General features: G+C 38.6%; 1 protein-coding gene across 3 annotated transcripts in view; it reads left to right on the top strand.

Moving 5' to 3' along the window:
• The window catches only part of Nbas (NBAS subunit of NRZ tethering complex), a 330,311-nt gene that overhangs the window by 13,037 nt on the left and 302,830 nt on the right, over positions 1 to 14,444 (top strand). For all 3 annotated transcript variants that reach the window (XM_058578372.1, XM_046441292.2, XM_046441291.2), the window contains exon 7: positions 13,616 to 13,749. In XM_058578372.1, coding sequence (XP_058434355.1) covers positions 13,616 to 13,749 — 134 coding nt within the window. The remainder of the gene's footprint in view (positions 1 to 13,615; positions 13,750 to 14,444) is intronic.

The raw sequence follows: 14,444 nt of genomic DNA, 5'->3' as shown, positions 1-14,444 counted from the left end.
CTAATGCAATTTCATATAGGTGGATAAAGTAGTGTTTCTATGGAGTTATTTTTATACATAGTGTATGTTGTAACAGTAGCAAATGTAACACTTCCTATATATTTATATAAATGTATATCTCCTCTTATAATCTGTTTTTTTCTTCTCTATTCCCTAGATGGTCAGTAGTACCATTATCCTTAGGTTGCCCAAGCCAGAAAACTAGAAATTTTCTTTTTTCTCCATAAATTCTATGTGCCAGGCACTGTCTTGGGTACTAAATGTGTAAATGGAGATTATGATATAGGTTCCTAGATTTGAGTTTAGTCTGTCAGGGAAGAGAAGAGGACAATACTTCATTGACATTGTACTAAGTGCTGCAGTGGACAAGAATTGGGCTTTACAGAGCCCTGGGATCTGGTGAATTAGTTCTTGTCTCCCATTTCTGCCCTTTATCAGTCCTGGTTCAGGTTCTTAACACCTTACTCAGTTTCTTGCAACACTTGGCTGGTGGTTTCCTTCTCTGTGCCTTTTTCTTAATTCACACTTTACACTCCTTGACAAGGTGTTTTTTTTTTTTTTTCCCCCCCTTCCCCTTGGGGGTTGCTGGGGGATCAAATCCAGGGCTATTTGCAAGCTAAGCAGGCCCTCTACCATTGAGCTCTTAGAATCCTGCTTTTAAAATGATCAGTTTGAGGCTATCAGGTTATTTCTTATGTTTGGCTGTGCTGCCTCCTATATATGTAACTTTGTCAAGTAACTCTACCTCTCTGATATGATTTGGAACTTAAATGTCCCCCAAAGTTTCATAGTCGAGGTTTGGTCATCAGCCTATTGGGAGGCGCTATTCCTTGAAGAGGTGGGTTCTAGTGGGAGGGAGTTAGATCATTGGGGGTGTGCCTGAGTAGGGGATATTGGGTCCCTGGTCCCTTTATTTCGCTGCTTGGCTTCCATGAGGTGAGCGGCTTGGCTCTGTCACCTACATGCTCCCCACCATGATGTTCTGCCTCACCAGAGGCCCAAAGTAACGGGGCCAAGTGACCATGGGTGAAACCTCTGAAAACAATGACTCAAAAATCTTTTCTCATAAATTGTCTCATTGTGTCAGTGATGGAAAGCTGACACATTCTGTGAACCTCAGTCTTATCTGTAATGTTCACATAATTTTATGGATCGAGTTGTGGAGAAAATACAAAATACAAGAATATGAAAATTCTCACAATGCCTGATGCATAAGTACTTAGGAGATACTAAACTACTGTTACTATGATTCTACCTAAAATATCAATTGTTTGATATTGACTGTGGAATACAATTCATATTTCCTAATTGAGGATGTAAGACCCTTCACAATCGGCCTGTCTTCTGTGAGTCCTCTGCCTTGTGTTCTGTGTTGTAGTGTTCGCATGTCAAGTTTTCCATTCCCGTTGTGCTTTTTGTGCCTTGCTACAGGTGGTTCCTTGCACTACATATCGGCCCTGTACATGTTGGGTCAAGCATCAGCTCTTTTGGGAAGCCACCTTCACCATTTATACCTCTTGTTTCTCTGGTACTTGTTTGTGCTGATATCTCAATTAACTTAGTCTTTAATTGTTGATTTGCTTGTCTGATTCTCAGACTAAGTTCTTTGAAGTCAGGGCTCCTGTCTTTTTTTTTTTTTTGGTACTGGAGGTTGAACTCCGGGCACTTGATCACTGAGCCACCTCCCCAGCTCTATTATCTATTTAGAGACGAGGTCTCACTGAGTTGCTTAGTACCTTGCTTTTGCTGAGGTTGGCTTTGAACTTGCAAATCTCCTACCTCAGCCCCTAGATTACAGGTGTGTGTCACTACCCTGGCACAGGGCTCCTGTCTTACTCAGGAACTTAAGATTTTTACTGATTAGAGCTGCCTGACACATAATAAGCACATGAATTTTGACCTTATCGAGTAAGTACTTAGGAACTAGTCAGTGACTTTTATTAAAGTATGAACACAGTATATGTGCTTAGTTCCTGTTGATGAATTTTAGAAATACATGAGAATATATATTGTGTTAATTACATGTACTATATACATCTTTATATTCATTTATGAGTATTTGTCATGATATTCTCGGTTTTTATTAACATACCAATGTGTATACATACCATGAATGGAACAGTAAGGGTAGTTGAGAAGCTCTGCTTGCATAGTATCCTTTTCAAAATAGCATGAAGAGAGGTAGTGTTTATAAAAGTGAATGTTTAAAGAGCTCTAGAATCTCTAGAACTAATAGAAATTCTAGAGCTCTAGAATCTCCTGAACTTCTATGGTTTCCTGAACTTCTATGGTTTCCTCACCAGTGCTTTTCAAAGTAGACTTTATTTGGCTTACATAAAATATATGGTTCGTAAAGTCCCCAAAAGAATAATGTGGGGGAGTTTCAGTTGAATATTTTCCAGTGTGGCCCTTAGCTGGGTGTGAGCCTGGGAACTCTGAGGTAGGTCTCTGAGGAGCATGCTCAGAACGTTGGAAGATCTAGACACACACGGGGTCCTTTTGAGCTTTGGCTTTAGAAACATCTTGGCCAGTAAGTAAACTGAGAAATTTACAAGTTAACATGAAAATAGGAAGCTTAACTGTTCTGTATTTCATACAAATTATAATACTTGTTAAAAATTTTTAGAGTACACAGTTAATGTGGCAGTATAGATGAGAGAATGCTTTGAGAACTAATGTTTTATTTTGTGGGCTTCCAAATGTATGAAGTTTATGCCCTTAATGCTGCATTAATGGCTTCTTTCCATTTCATATAATGTGAGGTAATGATCATTTGCTTATTATCTGACTCATCTTTATGGGAATAACTCCCATATGCCAAATGATATTTCACGTACGTGCCTGGAGAAAAGGAGCCAGATCGTTAATGTATTTTTGAAACTACATACTGCAGAGTCTGCAAACTGAAATAGGAGCTATTTGGTTCCACTTTGATATTTTTTCAATTATTCTTTTATAAAAGATAAGCCCTTTGAGAGAGGTCTTAAATATGCATTGCAACTGGTTTGGACTCTATTTGCCATGCCATTTTAAGTCATTCAGTCTTCTCTTTTCATCTTGAACAGTGACTTAAAAATCCATGTGGAATTTTTATTAAGCTGCTGTATTTTAATTAAGAGATTTCCCTCATATTTCTGACTTTGAAATGTAGCAAGCCAGAGTTTAACTGAACAGCAGCTTGCCTACTGTAGGACAGCCGATGGCCTGCCAGCCCGCCAGTGGCTGGGGCACTTTGCCTGAGATCCACTGGTTGCCTCAGGCTTCCAGCAGTCTCATTAGTTTGCTGTTGGATGCCATGCAACATGACTTTCTATTTTGCCATGAAAAAGATTGGGAAGCATCTATTTGAAATGCTCATTTTGAAATGAAAAAATTTATTTCAAAAGTGACTTAGGAGCTTAGGAGCTTCAGATTATAGAACTTTTTTCCCCTTTTCGTAAATTTTTAGAGAAATTTTTTTTCTTACTGAAAAATACATATTAGTAGAAATTAAGGAGCAAAAATAGAAATAAACAAAATACCAACATTTTCTCTTCTTTCGATTTTTCTATAGTATTCATTGTTTTGTAATTGGCTTTGTTAATGATAGGTTGCACTTTTTTTTTGTACTGGGGATTGAACCCAGGTACACTTACCACTGAGCTTCTTAGTTTTCAGTTTTGAAACGGACTTAAGTTACTAAGGCTGGCCTCAGACTTGTGATCCTCCTGCCTCAGCCTCCTGAGTTGTTAGTATTATAAGTGTGTACCACTGTGCCTGGCTTGTTGATACTTTTTTAGGCTGAAGTTTAAAGACGACTTTCTGAAGTATCTTTTTTCCCCATATTTTCTGCTGGACAATTTCCTAAATGTCAGGACATAGGTCTCCTAACTATTCAGGTAACACAAGAAGATGCCTATGAACTCGATCTCAAGTAGCAAGCAACTCAGTGTTGTACTTGATTTCACAGGTGTGGTGAAGCCATCATCAGGCCTTTAGGCAGATAATTGTGAAAAGCATAAGTAGGAGATTATTGCGTCTCTATTTGAAGGATATTGTATGTAGATTGTCTGCTTGTAATGTGCTTTTCTGGTTTGATGTTGTAATAGTGCTGGTCCCAAAATATTGGTTGGCAAGTATTCCTGTTTTATTTTCTGAAAGCATTTGTGTAGAATTGGAATTACTTCTTCCTCAAATGTTTGATGGAATTCACCAGAGAAACTTGGAGTTTTCTAATTAATATATCCAATTTTAAGAATTTGAAACCTAAACTTTTCAGATCTTTAGTTTTTCATGGAATTTGTTTTAATTAGCTATACATAACAGTAGAATGCATTTATGCATGTTGGATATACATAGATGGGGTATAATTTATCATTTTTCTGATTGACCAGTATGATTCTACAACATGTACATAGTTATATATATATGTGTGTGTATATGTGTGTAATGTCTGTTTTTTTCATAAACCCTCCCCTCTCCTCCACCTAATCTAAGGTAACCATTCTTCTTTAGTCCTCCCTTCCCCTGTTGTGAATTAGCATCCACATATTAGAGAAAACATTTGGCTTTGGGATTTTGGGGATTGGCTTATTTTGACTAGCATGATATTCTCCAACTCCATCCATTTTCCTGCAAATACCATAATTTTATTCTCTTAATGCTGAGTAATATTTCATTGTGTATACATACCAGTTTCTTTATTCACTCATCTATTGGACATCTAAATTGGTTCCATATTTTAGCTGTTGTGAATTGAGCTGCTGTAAACATTGTGGCTGTATCGCTATAGTATGCTAATTCTTAAATCCTTTGGGTATAAAACGAGGAGTGGGATAGCTGGTTCAAATGGTGGTTCCATTCAAAGTTTTCTGAGGAATCTCCATACTGCTTTCCAAATTGGTTGCACCAATTTGCAGTCCCACCAGCGATGTATGAGTGCACCTTTTTCCCCACATCCTTGCCAACATTTATTGTTGGCAGTATTCTTAATGATTGCCATTCTGAATGGAGTGAGAGGAAATCTCAGTGTAGTTTTAATTTGCATTTCTCTAATTGCTAGAGATGTTGAACATTTTCTCATTACTTGTATTCTGTGAAGTCTGTACATTTATTTAGTAAATGTACATTTTAGACTACTGAGTTATTTGTTTTTTGGTGTTAAGTTTTTTGAGTTCTTCATGTATCCTAGATATTAATGCTTTATCTGAGGTATGTTGTAAAGATTTTCTCCCAATCTGTACTGAGGCTGAGGCTCTCTTCCATGGTTGTTTCCTTTGCTGAGAAGTTTTTTGTTTTAATCTATTCCACTTATTGATTCTTGATTTCTTTTTTATTTCTTACATTTTAGGGGTGATGTAAAGGAAGTCAGATCCTAGGCCGTTATGAAGATTTTGCCCTACTTTTTCTTCTGTGTCTCTGTAGTGCCTAAGTCTTTGATCCATTTTGAGTTCTTTTTGTGTGTGTGTATGGTGAGGTTTAATTTGCTGCATATGAATTTCCAGTTTTGCCAGCACCATTTGTTGAATAGGCTATCTTTTGTCTATAATATTCTTATACTTTTACTGTCTATAGCATATTTACTGTTTCTGATTTATAATTTTCTGTTTTGACAGGATAGAGATTTATCAGTGTATTAATATTAAATAATAAAATTTTATTTCTCTTTGATTTTTCTTTATTCTGGATTTAATTAGCTCTTATTTTTTCTGGATGGAAGATCTTTTATTTTTTCATAGTAGACACTGAACCCAGAGGCACTCTACCACTGAGCCATATCCCCAGCCCTTTTCGTTTTGAGACAAGGTCTTGCTAAGTTGCTGAGGCTGGCTTTGAACTCCCAATTCTCCTGCTGTAGCCTCCCCAGTTGCTGGGATTATAGGTGTGCTCCACCATGCCTGGCTTGGAAGATGAAAGTTTAGACTAAATATTTTTTTATATTTAGCGTTTAAGCCTATTTCTAATACATGCATCTGTTTGATAAGTAATTTCTGTTAGAACATACACAACTTTAACTTGATATTGTGGTTTGATTTGTCTTCATGAATGTTTATATATTTTTTTTTAAAGAGAATTTTTAAAAATTATTTTTTAGTTCTCGGCGGCCACATCTTTATTTGCATGTGGTGCTGAGGATCGAACCCGGGCCGCACGCATGCCAGGCGAGCGCGCTTCCGCTTGAGCCACATCCCCAGCCCCTGTTTATGTATATTTTAAATCTGGTTCTTGGCTATGGTGCAGTTATTGTGTATAGTGTTTCATAAATTTGTTTGAGTTGGGTAATGGTGGTATTCCTTTTTCAATTCCTGAGGGAAGTGTAGAATTCTCTGTGTATAATGGTGTATTTATTTACATTTCAGTTCTGTGTGTATTTCGGAACCCTGATTTTTGAGATGTATGTGCATAGCAGATGGCTTTGTCATCTCTTTTCATCCTCTTGGTGATGGCAGTCTTGCACTGCCTGAAGTTATCTTATACACACTCACTCTTGTGGGAGATCAGGTTCAAGACTAATTGCTGCTTTTGTTCAGTAACAAAAGCAGAACTTGTAACAAACTCGAACAGTACACAAGTACGAAAGAATGATTCTTTCAACTTGCAATCTTCATAAAAGCTGCTTATAATCCTTTTATATACATGGGCTGGCATTTACTCAGGTGTAATGAGACATGGTGCAGAACCACATATACAATATATCTGGTTCTACACCTTGCTCTCCCCCACTTGCTACGTGGGGGACATCTTATGGGGTGGTGACTTCTTAAAGAATTTCAGTCTGTTTCATGTGGACACAGTATTTGAGTACAAGAATGTGAATCACATTTCCTATTCCACTTCTCTATAGAAATTTAGGATAACAGTCTTCTTCCTCTTTATTTTACCTGTTTTTGTTCATCTCCCATCCTAACAATGCTGGAAAAGTCACTCTGTGGGTATAGAATTTAAAATGTAATAGCTACTGCTGTAATACTTTTCAAAAAGTTATACCTTTTTCATGATTTATAAATAGGTATGATTGAGGCCATGTCTTTTATTCATTTTCAACACTATATATTGCCTTTTAAATATTCACCATATTCACAGGCAAGGGTAAAATATCTCATTTTCAATTTGCATATGTTTAGTTTTAGGGGTGTGTGTGTGTGTATCTCTAGAGAGAAAATTGTTAGGTCATATTCTTTTGGATTTAATAGGCTTTTTTGTATTTGGTTTGTAGTATCTGTACAGCATGAATGTTATCCCTTTATCATCCATGTTGCGAATATTTTTGCCCAACTGAAGTCTTAAATTTCTTTTACATAGAGAATTATTCTTTTTTTTAGTAGTGTTTGCCACTTAAGAAAAATAAACTTGAGAGTTTATCATGTTTAGACCTTATTGTAGAATTGTAAATTTTTTCTCATGTATCTTTTTTAAAGAAATTTTTTAAATATTTTTTAGTCCTCGGCGGACACAACATCTTTGTTTGTAGTGTGGTGCTGAGGATCGAACCCGGGGCCGCACACATGCCAGGCGAGCGCGCTACCGCTTGAGCCACATCCCCAGCCCCCTCTCATGTATCTTTTAGTGACTCTATTTTAAACATAAATAACTTAGCATCTGTCTTCCTATTTCCATGAATTTGCACTTGCTCCTTTGGTTCCTGACTTAGAAATTAGGATGTATATGAAATTGTTCCTCAAACTCTTCATATTGCAGGTGAGGAGACTGAGGCCCCCATAATCTCCCCAAAGCCATACTCAACTTGTTTCTGGTAACACTGAGACTCAACCCCATTGTTCCCTATTTTTAAAGTTCTTGCCATTCCATTTGCAGTGTGTACAAGTGGGCACTGGATTGAAATGTACCCTTTTAACCTTTGGGTGCCTGTTGTGTACTACCAGAACAAGGCACTGGTGATAAAACTTCTGAACGAAGTTGATGCAGCTTCTCACAATTTTGAATTCCAAATGTTTAATTATTGCTATGAGAGCTGAGGGAAATGAAATCATTGGAAAGGTGGAGAATAGTGGGGCATAAGAGGTTGCTTAGAGTCGTCAGAAGCTCTCCTAAGGAAGTGAGACTTGAAAAAGCAGCCAGTGGAAGGGTTCAGGGAAAGGATGCTCTAAGCAGAGAAAATAACATTAAAATAACATTAACAAAACTTGGAGTAGGGAGAGAGCTTGGCAGTTGGGCAGGTTTCGGGTATAGCAGTGGATGAAAATGTGGGCAGGTGTGAACATTTTGACCTTGAAATGTCGGTTGTCAGGTTGCTGTTGTACTCTCAGCCTTTTTGAATACTTCTCAGGTAACTCTGACATTTGTCTTGTAAAAATGTATACTGTTCATTCCTTTCCCAAACCACACAGCTGGAAAAATCCAGCGATAGACTTTATTTTCACATGGTTCTGTGAAATCTTCTTGTAATGAAAACACATCTTTATCTGGGTCAAAACAAGTGCCGAGTTTTCTGGAGTTACTGTTTATAACTAGAAATAATAATACAAACAAATCCCTTTTAGAAGGAACTTGCTTTAGACAGAAACAGAATGTACTGCATATGTCCCTTTATCCCATCAAAATGAAATAAGAGGGAAAAATCTGTTCTCAGGTGAGACAATAGTAATAGAAAAATGTTTGCAGCATTTTCTCAGCACATAAATATTTTTTAAGGCAAAGTTGTCGTCTTGCTGGTTTTTATGTAGCATCTGTGCATATGTAGGTTTTTGAGTTGTTTATCATTTTGTGTCTGCTTCCACATTTGACTTTTTAGCTATCTGAAGACATGGAACTGTTTTTCATCTTAATCTCATTGTGTTTAAGAACTTTTTTTTTGAGTTTATGTAGTTTCTTGGTAGGACCGAATAAAGTTAGACTCTCCTGTGTTCAAGGACCTCTCAGATTTTTTAATATACTTTTTAACTATTGATAGTAAAAATGAACTCATTGTTACCTGGCATACTTTGCTCATATATACAAAATATATTACTGAAGGCAAGGGGAGTCTGACTTCTACACAGTACCTCTTTCAGGTAGAGAAAAGAACCCAGTTGTATAATGCATATTTAATTGGTGTTCTTTAAGGATAGTTGTGTAAACAACATAGTAGGTGATCAATACTATGAAAGATGTATGTACGGCATATTTGGTGCACTAGACGAGACCAGTCAGCTTCAAAGTGTCAAGGAAGGAGGAGGTAACAGGTTAACTAGGCTTACAAGGATGAGTAAGACTGGAGAGAAACAGTCCAGGTAAAGGCATCCATGTGTGTGAAGGGCAGACGTGGTATGTGTGGGTGGTGTTAGGGGTGTGATACAGCGTATACGATAGGGCTTTCTGTAAGGGCCTTTCCTGTATAGTGAGGCCTTGAGACTTGGTTTTGTTGGGAATGAAAAAGCCATCAGGGATTTTAAAGTAGCAGAAGGATTTGATTTGTTCATTTCTATTTTAAAATGTTCTTTGGGTAGTGGAGGGAGAGAAAGACTGAAGATGGGAAGACCAGTTAGGAAGCTATTTTATAAGAGTTAAAAAAAAAAAAAATGATAAAAACTGACCTGGGATAATAGCAAATAACTACAGAGAAGGCCACAAACTTCTGAAAATTATTTTTCCCTGTAGTTCCCATTGATCAGCCTCTCCCCATCCCTTCCTTCCCTCTTATCTCCCCAGCTTCTGATGATCTCCTGAAACTTGAAAGTAAAATGGAGGTTAACTTTTTTAGATTTCACCTGAGTGAGATCATGCAGTTCTTGTCTTTGCTTGCTGTTTTTCACTTAACATAATCTCCATCCATTTTGTCACAAATGACAGGATTTTTTTTATGGCTGAATAGTTTTTAATGTACACATGCATTATATTCATTCTTCACTTGTTTCCATTTAGATTGTTTCCATTTGTTGACTGTTATGAATGACATTGCAGTATACATGGAAGTGCAGATGTCTCTTTCATACACTGATTTCATTTCCTGTGGATATGTGTAGGTAGGAATAGGATTGCTGGATCATATGGTAGTTCTACTTTTAATTTCTTGTGCTAATTTACATACCCACCAACAGTGTGCAGAGTTCCCTTTTTTACATCATTGTCAGGAGGACATGATTTTGAGAAAACGGAAAGTGTGTGGGTTTTTTTTTTTTTTTTTAAATCAAAGAAGCACAGGGGACTCCTGTCCCAGAGGATGCAATTCTGCCATCAGGGAGAAAAGAGGGTTTTTAAAGAAGCTATTCCAAGTCTGCATTCAAGATGTTCTCTGTAGGGGGATTGTGATTCATTGGTTAATTTGGGATAGGGAGAAGAGGGGGAAAAATGCCCATTTTAAGATAAACCAAGATGGTGGAGCGCAAGGGCTGCTTTATTCAAAGCATAAAATGAATCATTGTCACAGAACTTGCAATCCTCCTGCCTCAGCCTCTCAAATCACTGGAATCGGAGGCATGTGCCACCTTCCTTCGCACATTTTTTCCTTGATTGCTCTGGTTAGGACTCATAGAACTATGTTGAAAAGTAGTGTAACTAGGCATCCTTGTCTTATTCCACTTATTAGAAAGCTTTCAGCCTTTTACTACTCAGTGTAATGTTAGCTGTTGGCTTATTGTATATGACCTTTATCATATTGAGGCCATATACCTAGTTTGTTAACTGCTTTTATGAAAGGATGTTGAACTTCCTGTATTCCCCCCCCCCCCCCCCCGCCCCTCAAAATCCCTTTGGTTATTTGGACCTTTTGTTTCCATACAAATTTTAGGATCTTTTTTTCCCCCCTACTTTGTTTCTTTTGAGGTGATCATATGGTTTTTGTCCTTTGTTCTGTTGAGGTGGTATTTATGTGGGTGGAACTATCCTTGTATCCCTGGGATGAATTCCAATTGATCATGGTTAATGTTTTTAATATACTGTTGAATTTGGTTTGTTAGCATTTTTGTTGGATTTTTTTTTCAGCAAGGATACTGGCTTGTAGTTCTCTTTTGTGTGCTGGTCTGGTTTTGATATCAGGCCTTGTAGAATCTGTTTGGAAAAATTTCCTTCAATTTTTTTTGGGGGGCAATAATTTAAAGAGAATTAGTTCTTTAAATGTTTGGAACTCAGAGGTGAAGCCATTTATACTGGGCTTTTCTTTGGGAAGCTTTTTATTACTGATTCAGTCTCATTACTTATTAGTCTGTTCACATTTTCTGTTCATGACTCAATTTTGGGAAGGAATATGTGATGCCATAACTCCAGGTTTTGTTTGAGTACTCTGTTGGTTTGCTGTCTGTTCATACTAGAGAGCTATCTAGGCACAACTTTGTACCAGTTCTGCAGTTGTTTTGCTGAGCATGAACTGGGGGAATACCTAACAAGGGTACTGCATCACCTCAAGCCTCTCTGTGGGACTGTAGTAGACCCAGACACCTTATCTAGAGCCACTGGGAAATCTCCCAACTCTGGGCAGAATCACTATGGAGAGGCTAGTCCCAGGCCCCTAAGCTACACCTATGGCTACCCAAACTGCCAAGCTGTTTCACACAGAGCCTGTAATCCACCAAGACCAGCCCAGCACTGGGTAGCCCAAGTCCTACACTGCTCTCGTTGCCTATCACCAGAGTCTTTTTATGGCTCAAGCTGGCTGCAGTTAGCCACAGGTAATCCTGGTCAGGTTAGGCTTATGATATACTGGGGCTATATGTCTTCTCCTGTGTCAGAGCTGTGGCCATTCAAAAGCCTATTGGTGAGGACTGTTAAGATCTCTCCAGTGTTACGTTTCACCATCCTGGCACTGCATTTCAAGGCCAAGTTCTGTGCTGATTGCCTTGTCCTACTGTCAGTGAATGAATGGCATTTTGCTCTAAACTGTGCTGTCCAAGGTGAGTAGTGATAGTGAAGGTAGTTCTTTGTCTCCAAGTCTAACTCTAAGCTGGCTTGTGCCTGAATCTCAGCCACAAGAATCTGCATGGTCTCAGGGGTGATCCAGGCCCATGCTATGGGTTGGCAGGGATGCAGGCTGAAACATGACTCCATCCTACTAGGGTACAAGTCTCTGCTGGTGTTGGGCAGGTTTAAGCAGCTCCTCTGCAAGCACTGGCCTTGAGGATAGCTGTGGTGCCTGAAGGGGATGGGATGTGGAGACAGTCCCTTGGCTACCAAGGCTGATGCTACTGAGTTATACCTGAGTTTTACAGCTTAAGGTCTTGGGAGTCTGAGGGATTGGTGTGCCAGGCACACTCCAAGGCTGGCAGTGATGCAGGCCAAAACTCGAGTCTGTCCCACTGGTGCAGTTCTCTGCCTGATGCCAGTACAGATATGGAGGTTACACCTGTGAGCTGATTTAGGTATATGGCCTTTGGGGTTTACCTTGGCTTTGAGTCTCGAGCTCCAAGACTAAAGATCTGTGCTAGTTTTCATGACCTGCTTCCTAGTTGGTGGTAGTTTTTTTTTTTTTTTCCTGTTGCCCAAGGTTGGAGGAAGGGTAGTAGAGGCAGTTTACTTGCAGCCTGGCTAATGCAGTTCCAGTGGCTCAGTTTGTGGGTATTGACCTGGGGGGTAGAGTCATGGGTCTCTACTTGGCACTGGACTTCAAGTCTAAGGCCTGGACTTAATTCCCGCTTCTCTACCGAGTGGGAGGCATCTCTTTGAATACTGCTTGGAGTTGGGACTGAGGGTGGTGTTGAGGCTTGTGCCTCTGTTCCTGGCTAGGTAGACACAATCTTATAGATGTAATTTTTTTTCTCTAAAAGGACAGCTTCTTAGAGCCATTCTTTTGTCTGTAGAAATCTGTTTTCTTCGAGTAACTGGCTCAAAATATGCTGAAGAGGTTGGATTTGGGGTGGCCTATTTTTCTCTCCCACAGAAGCAGTCCTAAGGCCCTGACCAAGAGGCAGCATGCCATAATGAGAAGTGCTCTGTGTGGGCAGGAAGGATGCTGAGGTTCCAGGTTTTTTCTGCTCTTGACCCGTGGTGGTACCCTAAGTCGCTTGATTATTTGGAATTCTAACAAGAGGGTGTTTATCTCACCTATCTCTTCAGCTCTGAGATTCTAATGAGGGGAAATAGAAGCCAGTGAAACACACAAACTTCAAACAAAACCTAGAGTTTAGAGTTTCATAACCTCTTTTTCCCCTCATTGCTAATATCCTTCCTATTTAAAAATTCAGAGAAAAAAAAATCCCAGTGTTGGATTATTAGGATTACTTTAAGGTGTTGCTTATAAAAATCTTAGTTATATTATTGACTAAAAACTGCTCTGGTGCATTTTCTAAGTATGTGTGCATCTGTATGGAATTCCTTTTTGTATTTTCTTGGCATCTGTATTTGATATATTTAAAGGATCTGTTAAGCTTCTCAAATTTCGCTTTCAGAGGGGCCAAACTCATTGGATTTGAATTATTTTCTAGACTTTTGCTCTATTTTATTTTTGAGGCATATTTCTGAGCCTTTACCAGACACGAGAGTATGTTTAGCATTCATCAGGCCTCTGGTGTCAGGTTTTGCTTCTAAAATAAATGGGGCAGAATATTTGATTTATATTTTACTTGAAATGGATTTCTTGGAACTGTTTTCTATTGAATGAAATTCTAGAAATCCTTAGATAACGTAATATAGTTGAATACTATAGTTGCAGTGACTAAAATGTTAACTATCATTATGACAATGTTAAAAGCACCTCTTTTCATTCTAGTTCCAAAAGATCCGAAACCCCAGTGGAGACGGGTAGCATGGAGTTATGATTGCACACTCCTGGCCTATGCTGAAAGCACAGGAACCGTGAGGGTATTTGATCTCATGGGAAGTGAACTGTTTGTCATTTCCCCGGTATGTATATTCCTTCAACCTCTGACATTAGTTGTCTGTTGCTTTCTATGTATAGGTGACTGAATGGATGCATGTGACCGTAGGTGAAATACAAGTAAATATAAATCAGAAAAACCTAATGAACTTGCTTGGCATGGTGGTTCATGCGTTTAATTTTAGCAACTTGGGAGGCTGAGGCCGGTGGATTGCAAGTAGTGCCTCAAAAGATTGAAAAAAAAAAAAAAATGGCTGGGGATGTAGCTCGGTGATAGTGCCCTTAAGTTAATCCCCAGTACCTCCCTGCCAAAAAAAAAAAAACTAAGAACTTAAGATACCCCAAAACTTAGAAGTCTATATCTATGTGGTATTCCTTATATTTACAAGGCATTATACAAATTGAAAACCACCTGGTAAGTAACTACTAAATAGAGATTATTAAAAACAAGACTGTTGAGACCTAGGGATGTATGAAATAAAGGTGTTTTTTGAGCCTCATTACACAGGCTACCCAGAGAAGGAAAAACTAAGTCTTGGAACAAGTTCCCACAACTTCCAGCAACAAGGCTAGGTAGGAATTTGAAAATGTCTGCTGAACCTGGAGCTCTGTATTTTCATAAACTTTGGGGAAGGAAAGCACAATTCTTACATTGAACTTCTGTTGCCTCTAGAGGAGAGAGAGCAGTGAAGGAGGGGAAGCTTGGGACAAGAGGTCAGAC

Source organism: Marmota monax, unplaced genomic scaffold, assembly GCF_021218885.2.
Source record: "Marmota monax isolate L192 unplaced genomic scaffold, Marmota_monax_Labrador192_F-V1.1 WCK01_AAM20220418_F8-fsc00010, whole genome shotgun sequence".
NCBI classification, from domain to species: domain Eukaryota; kingdom Metazoa; phylum Chordata; class Mammalia; order Rodentia; family Sciuridae; genus Marmota; species Marmota monax.
This window is presented reverse-complemented; position numbering and strand designations above follow the sequence as displayed.